We start from the raw sequence: 13,418 nt of genomic DNA, 5'->3' as shown, positions 1-13,418 counted from the left end.
ATGTGAACATCTAGTGTGTGCTAGATACTGTCCTAACTACTGTAGACACAGTATGTAGTACCTACTGGGTGCTAGATATTGCTCTGAGTACTATAGTCACAGTGATAGATAAGACAGACAAAATCCCCAGCACTGCCAGGTGCGGCGGCTCACGCCTGTAATCCCAACACTAGGGGAGGCAGGTGGATCACTTGAGGTCAGGAGTTTGAGACCAGCCTGGCCAACATGGTGAAACCCCGTCTGTACTAAAAATACAAAAACTAACCAAGTGTGGTGGGGTGCACCTGTAGTCCTAGCTACTCGGGGGACTGAGGCAGGAGAATCACTTGAACCTGGGAGGCAGAGGTTGCAGTCATGCGAGATTACACCACTGCACTCCAGCCTGGGTGACAGAGCAAGACGCCAGCAAAAAAAAAGAAAGAAAAAAAAATCCCTAGCACTTTACTTGTATCAGCCCATTTAATCTTCATAGTAACCTCAAGTTATTACTCTTCCTGTAACATACAAGAAACTCAAAGAGATGTTAAGGAACTTGCTCATAGCCACACAGAAAGTGGCAGAAAGCAGATTCAAACCTAGAGTGGAGTCCAGAGTCCCTGCTTCCTCACCAGGCATCACACTCTATTACACATACACTGGGCTTGTTTATATCCTCGTTACATCCAGCCTCAGTAAGGATGGAGACTGAGCCTATCTTGTTGACCACTGAATTCCTAGCGCCTGGCCCACAGTAGAAGTGCAATCAATGTTTATTGAACTTTTAAGAAATGCTCATTGGACGGAAGGGATGTGAATGAACACGAAGGGCAGCTATGTCCCTTCTTCTGGCTATATTCTTTCTTGCATCTATCAAGATTGCTTCAAAAGACGCGTCTTGGCTGCCAATTTTGATTGCAGCCATCGAGTGCCCTGTGACCCTTCAAGATGGATTCATACCTCATCTGGGTCCCTGCCATCTGCTGACATGTTTGAAAACACAAGCTTCAGCCAATACCAAGTGTTAATAGAGTTTGGACAAGTGGATGTACAAGAGGAACAAAAGCAATAATGGAGAAAGAATGTAATTGCCCAAAGCTCACTTTGGAGAGTCTCCACTCCAGGGGGAAATAGAACTAGCAGCAGGTCCACTTTGGATTCAAGTGAAATGCGCTCATTGAAATGCGCAAGCAGTGTGCCTGAAGTCTCTGGACAGGTGTTGACAGCCTCCGCACTGAGGCAGCATCCTGACATTGCATCCACAAGGGTGACGGCGATGACCCAGCAGAAGCCTCTGGCAGCCACCCCAGAGCTCAAACCCGGGCGGGCGCTAGTCAGCAGCGAACGAGGCAGAAGAATTACAGCCAGAGGGAACCTAGAAGGAGGAGGTGTTCCTCCACCCGCCAGGAGAGAGCAGAGAGCAGAAGAACAGCTAACCTCTGCCAAACACTTCCTGCGTACCAGACACTATTCCAAGGGCTTTACGCACAGCCACCCATTTCATCGTGAATCTGCAGTTCTTGGGGTGGGTGTGATTATTATCGTCTCTGTTTTACAGATGAGGAAACTGAGGTAGTGCAAGATCAAGTAAACATCCTGGGGTGAACACAGCAAAGAAGGGGCCAAGTGAGGATTTCACCCCAGACAGGCTGGCTCCGGAGCACACGCTCTCAGCCATGCACCACACTCACATCGCCTCTCACGAGTGGAGATGCATTTGGTCCTAGCACTGTGCCAGGTGCTTTAGGCCTCTTGCTGGATCATGATAACAACCTTATGGGCTGCATATTGTAGTGCACAGTTTTTAGCGAGCCAATGACATGCCCAGCCAACAAGAGGAAAGTTAGGATTCCAATGAATTCTCTAAAACAGTGATCTCAACTGGGAGCGAATTTGCCCCACTAGAAGAGACATTTGTTGATGTCTGGAGACATTTTTCTTGTCCCAACCTGGGGGAGGGGAGTCGGGGGGTGTCAGTGCTACTAGCCTCTAGTGACTAGAGGCCAGAGATGCTGCTAAACATCCTACAGTGCACAGGACAGCCCCATAACAAAGATTTTCCTGGCCCACAATGTCAATAGTGACAAGGTTGATAAACCCTGCTCTGAAACATCATGCTGGACTTCACTCTCTCCATTCTAGTACTCCTATAGGCACATTCACACACACATTCTTACACACTCTTGCACTCACACATGCACACACACACTACAGAGTTGGAAGAGAGTTTATGGTGAAATCAATCAAATCAGCCCTCCAGCCCCAAATGCAGAGAGTGTCTGGCACTTTGCAGGATCCTGCAGCTAGAAAAGTGGGGTGAAAGGGGGTGGCTCCTGCTCTCCTGAGCTTCTGTGAAATCTAGTTGAAGAGACAAAATAAACACACAAGAAACAAAGAGCTGTCTTCAGAAGTGAAAGGCTAAACTGCAAGTCACAGCAGCTGTGGACTCTCAGAGGGAAAAAGAGGCCCCACTAAGGAAGTGAGACTGGAGGGAGAGGGAGGGGCAGAGACTGGCAAGGGGAAGAACTGGACTGAGAGCCCCCAAGGAGGTGGGGAGAGGGTGTGACAGCAGGGAAGAGAAGGGGGAAACCAGCTTGATGTGTGAGGGATGAATGGCAGGGCCATCTTAATGGAGTCCCAGGGAGAACTGGTGAGCTTGGTAGAGTGACCATCTGCAGGGGTCCACTGTTTGGAGACGAGTTTAAGAGTACTCTATTTATTGCTGTGCTGTGCTCTCACAGGACCTCGCCTCCTGACAGGGAAATGGATGAGGTGGGAAGATAAAGGCAAGATGGGGCAACTCAGTCCATCTGAATCCTATAAGGCCACCAGAAAATTTTAAAACCTCCAACCCCTACCCTTTACCCATCCTCCTCCCCCTCCACTCATCTACCCACCCACCCATCCATGCACCCACTCACCCATCTATCATCCATCTACCCACCCACCCATCCATGCACCCACTCACCCATCTATCATCCATCTACCCACCCACCCATCCATGCATCCACTCACCCATCTATCATCCATCTACCCACCCACCCATCTAATCAACAACTATCCATCCACCTATGAATCCACCTCTTCATCCATCCAATCAACAGCCGCTGAGCACCTGCTCTGTGCTGAAGAAGAACAACAGACATGGCCCTGCCATCATAGAGCTTGCATTCTACAGAGGTGCCCAGATCATTCAACAAGAGGCTGCAAGGAAGTATGAAGGGGATGATGGCAGCTCTAGTAACATGAAGCAAAGGGGGCACTGCCCCCAACCTGTCCAATGGGGACATTAGTACTAATAATGGTGCTCTCTGCTGCCTCATACAGAAAGAGAGGTTATGACTGGACTGTAAGCTTCCCGAACTGTTTTATTCATCTCTGGGCCCAAACACCCAGCTAAGGACCATCACTGAGCACAGGCTTACTGAACTTAATTGATCTGAACAGACTGTAAGAATTGTTTTCCGACTCTTGACAAGCTCCTGGCTTCAAGAATTCAAACCTTAGGCAGAATGCTTTGGCTATGCCTATTGTATTTGTTTACTAAATAGTTACAGAGTAAAATAAGCACATTTTGCCAGGGACCTTAACTGGCTTCCATGAATGAGTTTTGGCGACATTACAATGCAGAACTGCACATGTGCATATTTTAATGGGAAGAAGTGTGTTTCTAGCTGTCACAGGATTCTCAATGGGACCTATGCTACAATAATGATTAGTTTCTCTGACCTACCACATTCCTGCTATTGCAGCGATGCTGAATGGACTCAAAGTTAACCCTCCATACAGCTCTGCCCTCCAACAATGTACCAGCTAGTGGGGAAGATGACATGCAGTTACCTAACTAAAAGACAAGGTGAAAAGGGGCAACTTCCATAAAATAGAGGGAATTTTCAGAGAGACCTCAAAGATCTATGCCTCAGTTTCCTCACCTGCAAAATGAAGACAGAAGTTATTTTTCTTAGGGTGTCTGTGAGGGCTAAACATGATAACACAAGGGCTTTGTAAATGTACCATGCTATGGGACTGGTACTCAAACAGATATATAGACCAATGGAACAGAACAGAGACCTCAGAAATAACACCACGCATCTACAACCATCTGATCTTCGACAAACCTGACAAAAAGAAGCAATGGAATAAGGATCTCCTATTTAATAAATGGTGCTGGGAAAACTGGCCAGCCATATGTGGAAAACTGAAACTGGGCCCCTTCGTTATATCTTACACAAAAATTAACTCAAGATGGATTACAAACTTAAATGTAAAATCCCAAACCATAAAAACCCTAGAAGAGGCTGGGCGCGGTGGCTCATGCCTGTAATCCCAGCACTTTGGGAGGCTGAGATGGGCAGATCATGAGGTCAGGAGATTGAGACCTTCCTGGCTAACACGGTGAAACCCCGTCTCTACTAAAAATACAAAAAATTAGCCGGGTGTGGTGGTGGGCTCCTGTGTAGTCCCAGCTACTCGGGAGGCTGAGGCAGGAGAATGGCATGAACCCAGGAGGTGGAGCTTGCAGTGAGCCGAGATTGCTCCGCTGCACTCCAGCCAGGGAGACAGAGTGAGACTCTGTCTCAAAAAAATAAATAAATAAAAATTTAATACCCTAGAAGAAAACCTAGGCAATACCAATCAGGACATATGCATGGGCAAAGACTTCATGACAAAAACACCAAAAGCAATTGCAGCAAAAACCAAAATTAACAAATGGGATCTAATTAAACTGAAGAGTTTCTGCACAGCAAAAGAAACTATCATCAGAGCGAACAGGCAACCTACAGAATGGGAGAAAATTTTTGCAATCTACTCATCTGACAAAGGGCTAATATCCAGAATCTATAAGAAACTTAAACAAATTTACAAGAAACAAACAACCCCATCAAAATGCGGACAAAGGATATAAACAGACACTTCTCGAAAGAAGACATTTATGTGGCCAACAAACATGAAAAAACGCTCAACACCACTGATCACCTGAGAAATGCACAATGAGATACCATCTCATGCCAGTCAGAATGGCGATTACTAAAAAGTCAAGAAACTATAGATGCTGGTGAGGCTGTGGAGAAATAAGAATACTTTTACACTGTTGGTGGGAATGTAAATTAGTTCAACTATTGTGGAAAACAATTCCTCAAGGATCTAGAACCAGAAATACCATTTGGCCCAGCAATCCCATTACTAGGTATATACCCAAAGGAATAGAAATCATTCTACTATAAAGACATATGCACACGTATGTGTATTGCAGCACTATTTACAACAACAAACACTTGGAACCAACCCAAATGCCCATCAATGATAGATTGGATAAAGAAAATGTCAACATATATACCATGGAATACTATGCAGCCATAAAAAGAAATGAGATCATGTCCTTTGCAGGGACAGGGATAAAGCTGGAAGCCATCATTCTCAGCAAACTAACACAGGAACAGAAAACCAAACACTGCCTGTTCTCACTCATAAGTGGGAGTTGAACAATGAGAACATATGGCCACGGGGAGAGAAACATCACACACTGGGGCCTGTCAGGGGGTGAGGGAGTTGCAAGGAAGGGAGAACATTAGGACAAATAGCTAATGCATACGGGGCTTAAAACCTAGATGACGGGAAGATAGGTGCAGCAAACCACCATGGCACATGTATACCTACGTAACAAACCTGCATGTTCTGCACTTGTATCCTGGAACTGTCAGTAAAATTTAAATTAAAAAAAAAAGTACCGTGGTACAAAAGGTAAGGCAATGGCATGATTTATGCCAATGTCGATGACTACTTAGATCAAGGTTTTCACTAGGGAAGGCCTCGATGCAGCCCTCATTCTTCTAGCTATTCAGACCAGAAACCTCAGAGTCACCACTGGCTCCTCTCTCCTTCTCATACCCACATCCATTCCAAGAGGAAAACCCCATTTGCTTGACCTACAACACATACATCCCGAATCTAAGCATATCTCACTGTCTCCACTGCTCCCTCCTGCTGCAAGCCACCACCATCTCTTGGCCTAAGTTATCACTGTTGCTGCCTAACTGGTCCCCCTCCTTCCACATTTAATTCCCCCTGATTAATGCACCATAAAACTGCTATGTTCAATCCTCTTAAAACTTAAGACAGGTCGTTCTACAATTCTACTCCAAATCCTGCAATGTCCCCCTCCCCCATTCAGAGTAAAAGCCAAGGACCTCACAATACCTACGAGGCACTGCTCCCTGTGACCTCTCTCAGAGAATCCATTCCTTACTGCTTTGCATCTTGCTTACTCTACTGCAGCCACACTGGCCTCCCACACATCAGAGAGGCTTCCTCCTCTTTACACTGGCTATTCGTTCTACTCAGAAGGGTCCTTCCCTGACTGCCACCGCCAGGGAAGCCAGCAGCAAAAACCTACTTTCCAGGCAAACCCTCAAGGTTCAGCTGACACTGGGATGGCCCTGCTGCTGCAGCCCACCATGTCAGTCAGGGTGTCTCTAGGCCTGGCATTGCACCATTTAATTCAACCAAACAAATGCCTATTACCCCATTCAGACCCTGTGCCGTGACAGTGTGCACGTCATACTGTCCACCTATGTCTCCATCCATCATCTTAGCTTAGGCTGTGATCCAAGGGGCCGTGTGCAGTCAGGGGAACTGAGTGCCCTAGAACAGGAGTCCCCAACTCCCCAGGCCACCGATCGGTACTGGTTGGTGGCCTGTTAGGAACCGGGCTGCAGAGCAGGAGGTGAGCAGCAGGCAATCCAGCACTAGCCTGAGCTCTGCCTCCTGTCAGATCAGCAGGGGCATTCGATTCTCACAGGAGCAGGAACCCTATTGTGACCTGCGCACGCGAGGTATCTGGGTTGTATGCTCCTTATGAGAATCTAATTAATGCCTCATCATCTGAAGTGGAACAGTTTCATCCCGAAACCATCCCTCCCACCCCGCCCCACCTCCCCATCAGTCTGTGGAAAAATTGTCTTCCACCAAACCAGCCCCTGGTGCTGAAAAGGTTGCAGACCACTGCCCTAGAGTGGTGAACGGAGAGGGCTCTGGAAAGTGTCCACATTGGCGGTCATACTTTCTCCAGCCTCAGTTTCTGCCACCATGACTTTAAACCAAAGCAGAAGCTGACCTGGTGGGGGGCAGGGAGACAAGGAATGACTTTCTCCAAGGAGAACTAACAACAGAATAAGACTTAAGCAGCTCACAAACTTAGCCTGACTGTTTTTCAATTCACACCAATTAAGGGAAGGGGGAAGAAAGGAGAAAGTGCCTATTAAAGGGAACATTTGTGGTGTCTCTGCCCAGACTCCTCTGGAGTTGCGTGGTGATAAGCACTGTCATTCCCCATTTGCAGAACATATGCTGCAGAGCACAGACTGCGGCACCCATGTGTAATTCACTATTAAAAAAAAAACAAATCCAAAGGTCCAGAAATTAGCGGAGCAGTATGGTGACTACATTTCCTCTCTCAAAAGACAGCAGCAATAGGATGCTGATCTCAGGAGGAAGCAGAGCTTAGAAAACACAATCTGTCTTCAAGGCTCATTCAAATGCAAACATTATGGTTAGGGGCAAGATGTCCACCGCCTAATGAGGTGCCCATATAACTACGGATTAGGACAATCTCCTTACATGAACTCAAACAGCCAGCCCAGCAGGCACTCCTAAACAGACCCAAATTGCTGAAGCATCTGAAAGTAGGAAGCCCTGGCACCTAAGAATTGGTGGCAGGAAGGAATTAGATGTCTAATCCATGTATTTTTGTTTCACCAGACTAATTTCTGGGGACCAGTCCAAAGGTACAGTCAGCCACTGTAGCAAAGATGCGTGTATTAATATCCCTCCAAGCATTGGCTTTGGGATTCTTTTCCCCATTGCTCCTGAGAGGCCTTCTCACATCATCTAATTCAAGACCATTCCTAATATTCTCACTCATATTAAAATAGCACATATCACAATTTGTAATTATATGGTTACTGATTTATTCATTAAATTCTTTTTCATCTTCCCTATTAGACTACAGGCTCCAGAAGGATAGGGGCCATATTGGCCTAATTCTAGTAATCTCAGTGACTAGCATAATGCCTGGCACACACATCCAACAAATATTTAAGAAGTTAATGAAGAATGAATGAGTGAACAAATGGACAAGTTAATGAGTGAGTGATGCTCTCTATCCTTCCAACTGTTGCATTTGGCAATAAAAGCAGTATAATTGGTCCCTCTGTAGTGAAGTTCTGCCCTGGGTGTGTTTGGGATGCAGTTTCCACTCATGCTTCCAACTCAAAGAATCAGTCCCCACCCATGGCTCCTGCTAGATGAGTAGCAAGCCATGTGACCCCACCTCATAGTCACAGAGAATTAGACCTGCCAGGGGCAGCACCCTCACCAGAGTGAGGCCCATTATTAGGCTGGCAATGAACTCTGACTTGGGTGGTCTTTCTTACAAAGGGAAATCAAGCTACCACTCTCTTCTGTTGGGACTTTGAACAAATAAACACAGAAGATTCAGTGGATGCTTGAACTGCAAGGTTGTGCAGAGACAGGTGGGTTGCATGCTGGGGCCACCACTGTGGTATTAGAGTATCAGTTATGAAGGAACAATGCAATCAGAGGGAGGTGGTGGGGAGAGAAAGGAGACCACAGCTGGCATGCTCAGAGAAGCTGAGAAGCCATGAGAGGAGAGGCAGAGGTTTCCAGGGTTGCCTCAGTTCAAGCCCTTTCCGAGGCCTGGCTCCTCCTGTTTCCTGGATTTCCATGTGATTCCTCTGACCCTAAAATACACCACTTCCCTCTGCTCTCCCACAGATACACACCACACACATTTTCGCTGAACTGGTTTGACTAGATTTTGTTCCCTTCAACAAAAATCCATGTGCAAATGACACCAGCACACATTGCCCACGCCAAATCTGTCAGTGTGCGTGGATCAGCTCTGTCCAGGGTCCTGGGCTGCAACAGCATCACCCACATCCCTGGACCATGAGCTGGTTATGGATTCCTCCATATTCCCCAACCAAGATGTGAAAAAGATCCCTTCTCTGCTTCTGCAGAGCCTGTTATGGTTTGAATTGTGCCCTCCCCCTCCAAAAAAAGAGACGCTGGAGTCTCAACTCCCAGTACCTCAGAATGTGATCTTATTTGGAGACAGTCTTTACAGAGGTAATCACATTTAACTGAAGTCACTAGGGTGGGCCCTAATCTAATATGACTGGATGTCCTTTTTAAAAGGAGAAATGTGGAGACAGACACGCACACAATGAGAATACCACGTGAAGATGGAGGCAGCGATCAAGGCAACGCTTTTGTAAGCCAAGGAATGTCGAGGATTGCCAGCAAACCACTGGCAGCTGGGGGAGACACCTGGAACAGATTTTCCCTCAGCCCTCAGAAGAAACCAACAAATATTCCTCAACACCACACATGGGTGTAAAACCATAGCTAGAGAGAAGCTGCATGCAGAACAGGTTTCTGATCAAAATATGCCACTTCCATAGGGCATATTGATTATTTTGCACTGGATGCAAATAAGAATCAACAGGTACAGCAAGACGCTTTCCTGGATATTTCTTTATCTGAAGAAACTCCTAAGAAATAAGGACTGTCAAAAATCCCCTCTCCCAGGGAAGTTTTATGGCAATGAAGAAGACAGAAAGTTGGCTCCAAGATGAACCTGCACAAATAACCCTTTATCCTCCATTAGATTCCCTATATATTTCCCTTCCCACAGTTTGCTGCCCTTGGAGGCCTAAAACCCTCCTTTGACTTGCTACTTCTCTAAACCTTTATTGTACCTTTGCTAAGATGCTGTATAAGCTCAAGTTCAAACCAACCCTTTGAGTACTCCATATGTAAGCAGGATGTACATGCTAATAAACTTGTTTGTTTTCTCTTGTTCATCAGTCTTTTGTTAGTCTAATTTACAGAAAACCCAAGATGCAGTAGCAGAAAGAAGCTTTTCCCTCCCCTACAAGAATAACTAGAGTCCCACACAAATCTGCCTCGCAGGCTCAGCTTCAGGGTAAACAAAACTCTTTTCTACCCTCACCCTTTATCTCAGGACTCCTGCCTTGAAGCCCTCTTTATAGTCCCAAAATACCATGCCAGAGACCACAGATTATTTGTCATGAATTTGTGTCCCCACCAAAATTCTTATGCTGAAGTCCCAGTCATCAGTGTCTCAGAAGGTACTCCTATTTGGAGATAAGTGCATATTCAGAGATAAAGGGGTTATTAAGTTAAAATGAGTCCTTTAGGGTGGGATGCTAATCCAATATGACCGGTGTTCTCATGACAGGAGGAAGAGACAGCAAGGGTGTGCCTGCACAGAAAGCAATGAAGAGGCAGCAAGACAGCCATCTGCAAACCATGGAGATAGGCCATGAGACAAGCCAACCCTGGTGGTGCTTTGATCTTAGACTTCCAGCCTTGAGAACTGTGAGAAAATACATTTCTGTTGTTTAAGCCACCCAGTTGGTGGTATTTTGCTACAGCAGCCGAGCAAACTAATATATCATCCTCAATATTCTTCCTCCTCTCCTTACTTATGAAGAGAACTCCTAATTTTTAGCTGGGTACATGGCTGCCTACATTACAGACTACATTTCCTAGCTTCCCTTGCAGCTATAGTCAGTCATGTGATTACATTTTTGCCAATAGGATGTAATGTAAGAAGAAATGTCAAGGGTGCCTTCAGGAAAATGTCTTTAAAGGGAAAAGCCATGACCTTCTTTTTCCCTGCATCCTTTTTGCTGGCTGGAAGGTGGACCTGATCACCGAAGCTTAAGCAGCCTTTGTGGCTCAGGAGGCAGAAGTCACATGCCAAGGATACAATGTGAGATATAGAATGAGCCACCTTACCACCTCTTCACAGACCATTTCTGAGCTTTCCATGCGAGACAGAAATAAACTTGCAGCTTGGTTAGGCCACAATTTTGGAGGTTTTCTGTCACCCTTTGTCACACTTAACCCTAACTGATACTGTTAGTTTCTCTTTCTACCTCCTCCTTTTCTGCCCTTTCCTCTCTCCTGCAAGGAGAAAGCTCTCTTCACTGACAAGAGCCTCAGGCAGAGTGGATTAACCTAGTAAAGGTTAACAGGCAATGTTGATTATAAGTGACCTCCTGCTAGATTAACCAGGCAGTCAGCAGGCAGGTAAAACTGTTACCCATTTTCCTTCTATTCTAAGTCCAATTCCCCACTCCTATCCTAATTAACTATTTAACTTCTTCCAGATGACACTGCTCAAAACCTCCAGTGCTCAGAGAAGGAAATCCAAACTTTGAAGCTTGGCACTCAAAGCCCTTCACAATCTAGCCATAATCTACCTCTGCAATTTTTTTAACACTAAAAGCAATACTAAAACTAAAAAAGACTACTTATTGTTTGACCCACACACTTCAGGGATGCCAGTTCCCTGCCTTTACCCATGATGTTCCCCTTCTAGATGCTTTTCTGGTGCCATGCAAAGGGCCTAGAGTCTGAAGACAATTGAATTTAAGGCCCGCTCCATTGCTTCCAAGTGATGTAAACTTGGTTACTTCACCTGCAAGTTGGGAATAATACACTGCCTCACATGGGGATTCTGAAGTCAGACAGAGATTGCATGACCTTTGGTCTTGCAAACCATGAAATACTACAGTCTCATAAGGCATGACTGTCCTGAATCTGCATTAGGGTGCATCTTGGTGCTGGTGTCTCTTGGTTCTGAAGCTGCTAGGTAAGACCCTGGACCTCAATCACTAATTCTTATTGAGCCAGCACACTACTAAATGCTTTCCATGCATAACCCCATTCAATCCTCACAAGAGTCTCATGAGACCTGCATTATTATTAATACTTCCACTTTATAGACGAGAAAACAGACCCTGATTTGAACTCAGTTCTGACTTCCCAGTCCAAGCCTCTAGCCTTACACATAACTCCTCAAGGGCAGAAGCTGTATCCCTCCTTACTTTGTAACTGCCCCTTGAGATATGAATTATTATTTGTTCTCTGGATGGGGACCATTTATATCAAAATGACCCCACAGTGCCCGGTACCCAGTAATTGAGTGGATAACTGCTGATCTCTCCAGGGCAGTGTTTCCCAAACAGTGGCCTGGGGACCCCCTGCACCAAATCCCTCTGGGTGTTTGGGTCTTCCAATGCCTCACCTGCGAAATATTTATCTCTGAGATGGTGTCTGGTATCCGCCTGTGTAGGAAGCTCCAGAGTGAGTTTTTATTTGATATTTAAGTTTAAAAACCACAATGCGTCCATGGAGATTGCACCACGGATGCCACTTAGAGTAGCAGCACCTGAGGCCTCCCTTCCCCCAGCCACCACTTCCGCCCCTGAGTTCCAGGCAGAGGCTTCTGGGAGTTTAGATGGCTGAGGCTGACAAAGCTAGCTTCTTGGTTACCCTAAGACCACCTGGCGGGAGCCTTTTTCCCCAGAGGCTCTGGGGGGCTGAGTAGAGAACCCCACCGTCCAGCCCCATCCCCCAAGCTTGAGCTGCCCTCTGGATGCCCTGCCAAATCAGGAGTCATCTGACCCAGGAGGAACAGACAGGGGAAGCAGGCAAATGGGTGTCGCTTTGGAGGGGGTGGAAGTATGCATGGTGGGCAGGCCAAGGCTGAGCCAGGGGAGAGTGGAGCTCCCTCTACAAGGCCAAGTCTCCCACGCGGCGAGCTGCGGCACTCCTGGGGACTCCTGGCGCGAAGAGCTGAGTTGTCAAGCGCAGGTCTTGACCCTATCTCGGAAATGTCTAAGGTTCCCTCAGCAGGCGAGAGGGCGAGGGCTGTGCTTAGCCTGTGGGGTGGGGTCCCGCCGTCCTCTCCCCGAGCCTCGGCTTTCCCGCCCCGAGGCCCCGCCGCAGGCTGCGCCCTCTGACCTGCAGGCAGCGCGCCCTGCTCACCCCGCGCCGCCGGCCCCGCAGCATCTTCCTGCTCGCGGCTCTCCCGCCACCTGTCCCGCTCCCTGCCGCGCCCTGGGGCCCGCACCTACCCACGCCGTGCCGCTCCTTGTCAGCTTTGCGCCAGGGGGCCATGGCTAGGCCGGGGCCTCGCGTCCTCCCGTGGGGAAGCCGTCAGGGGGTGGCTGGGCGCCGCAGGGCCCCACTTCCTTCCTCTTTTCAAACTCCTCTCAGGGCCCGCCCTCTCCTCCCTCGCCGGGGCTCCCCGCTCCCTCCTCCCTCCCGTTGGGTAGGGGCACACTAGAAGGCTGGTGCCCCATAAGCTAAGACACGCCACCCCACCCCACTTCACGCAAAGCTTGGGGACCACTCCCACCTTGTCTCCTCCCCAGGCAAGGGGGCAGAGGCCAGTCCCCACCTGGGGCTCCCCAGACCACTACCGCAAGTGCAGAGAGTTTCCTGATTGCCGTGCCTGGGGACTGAACAAACCTTCTCCTTAACTCCCCTCAGCATGAGCTTTGGTGTCACATCTCGGTTCGAATCCAGACGGGGACAAATGACTT

The 13,418-nt window shown here is 47.6% G+C and overlaps 1 protein-coding gene across 2 annotated transcripts in view; it reads right to left on the bottom strand.

The window, feature by feature from the left end:
* Positions 1–13,130, bottom strand: part of DOCK2 (dedicator of cytokinesis 2) — a 441,813-nt gene extending 428,683 nt beyond the window's left edge. The window contains exon 1 of one of the 2 annotated variants that reach the window (XM_031011390.3): positions 12,948–13,130. In XM_031011390.3, the coding sequence (XP_030867250.2) occupies positions 12,948–12,990 (43 nt within the window). In that variant the 5' untranslated portion in view covers positions 12,991–13,130. The remainder of the gene's footprint in view (positions 1–12,947) is intronic. The other variant, XM_055387440.2, reaches the window with a different exon arrangement.
* Between the last annotated feature and the right edge of the window lie 288 nt (positions 13,131–13,418).

Source organism: Gorilla gorilla, chromosome 4 (genome assembly GCF_029281585.2).
Source record: "Gorilla gorilla gorilla isolate KB3781 chromosome 4, NHGRI_mGorGor1-v2.1_pri, whole genome shotgun sequence".
Classification (NCBI taxonomy): Eukaryota; Metazoa; Chordata; class Mammalia; order Primates; family Hominidae; genus Gorilla; species Gorilla gorilla.
Note: the sequence above shows the minus strand (reverse complement) of the source record. Positions and strands in the feature narration are given on the sequence as shown.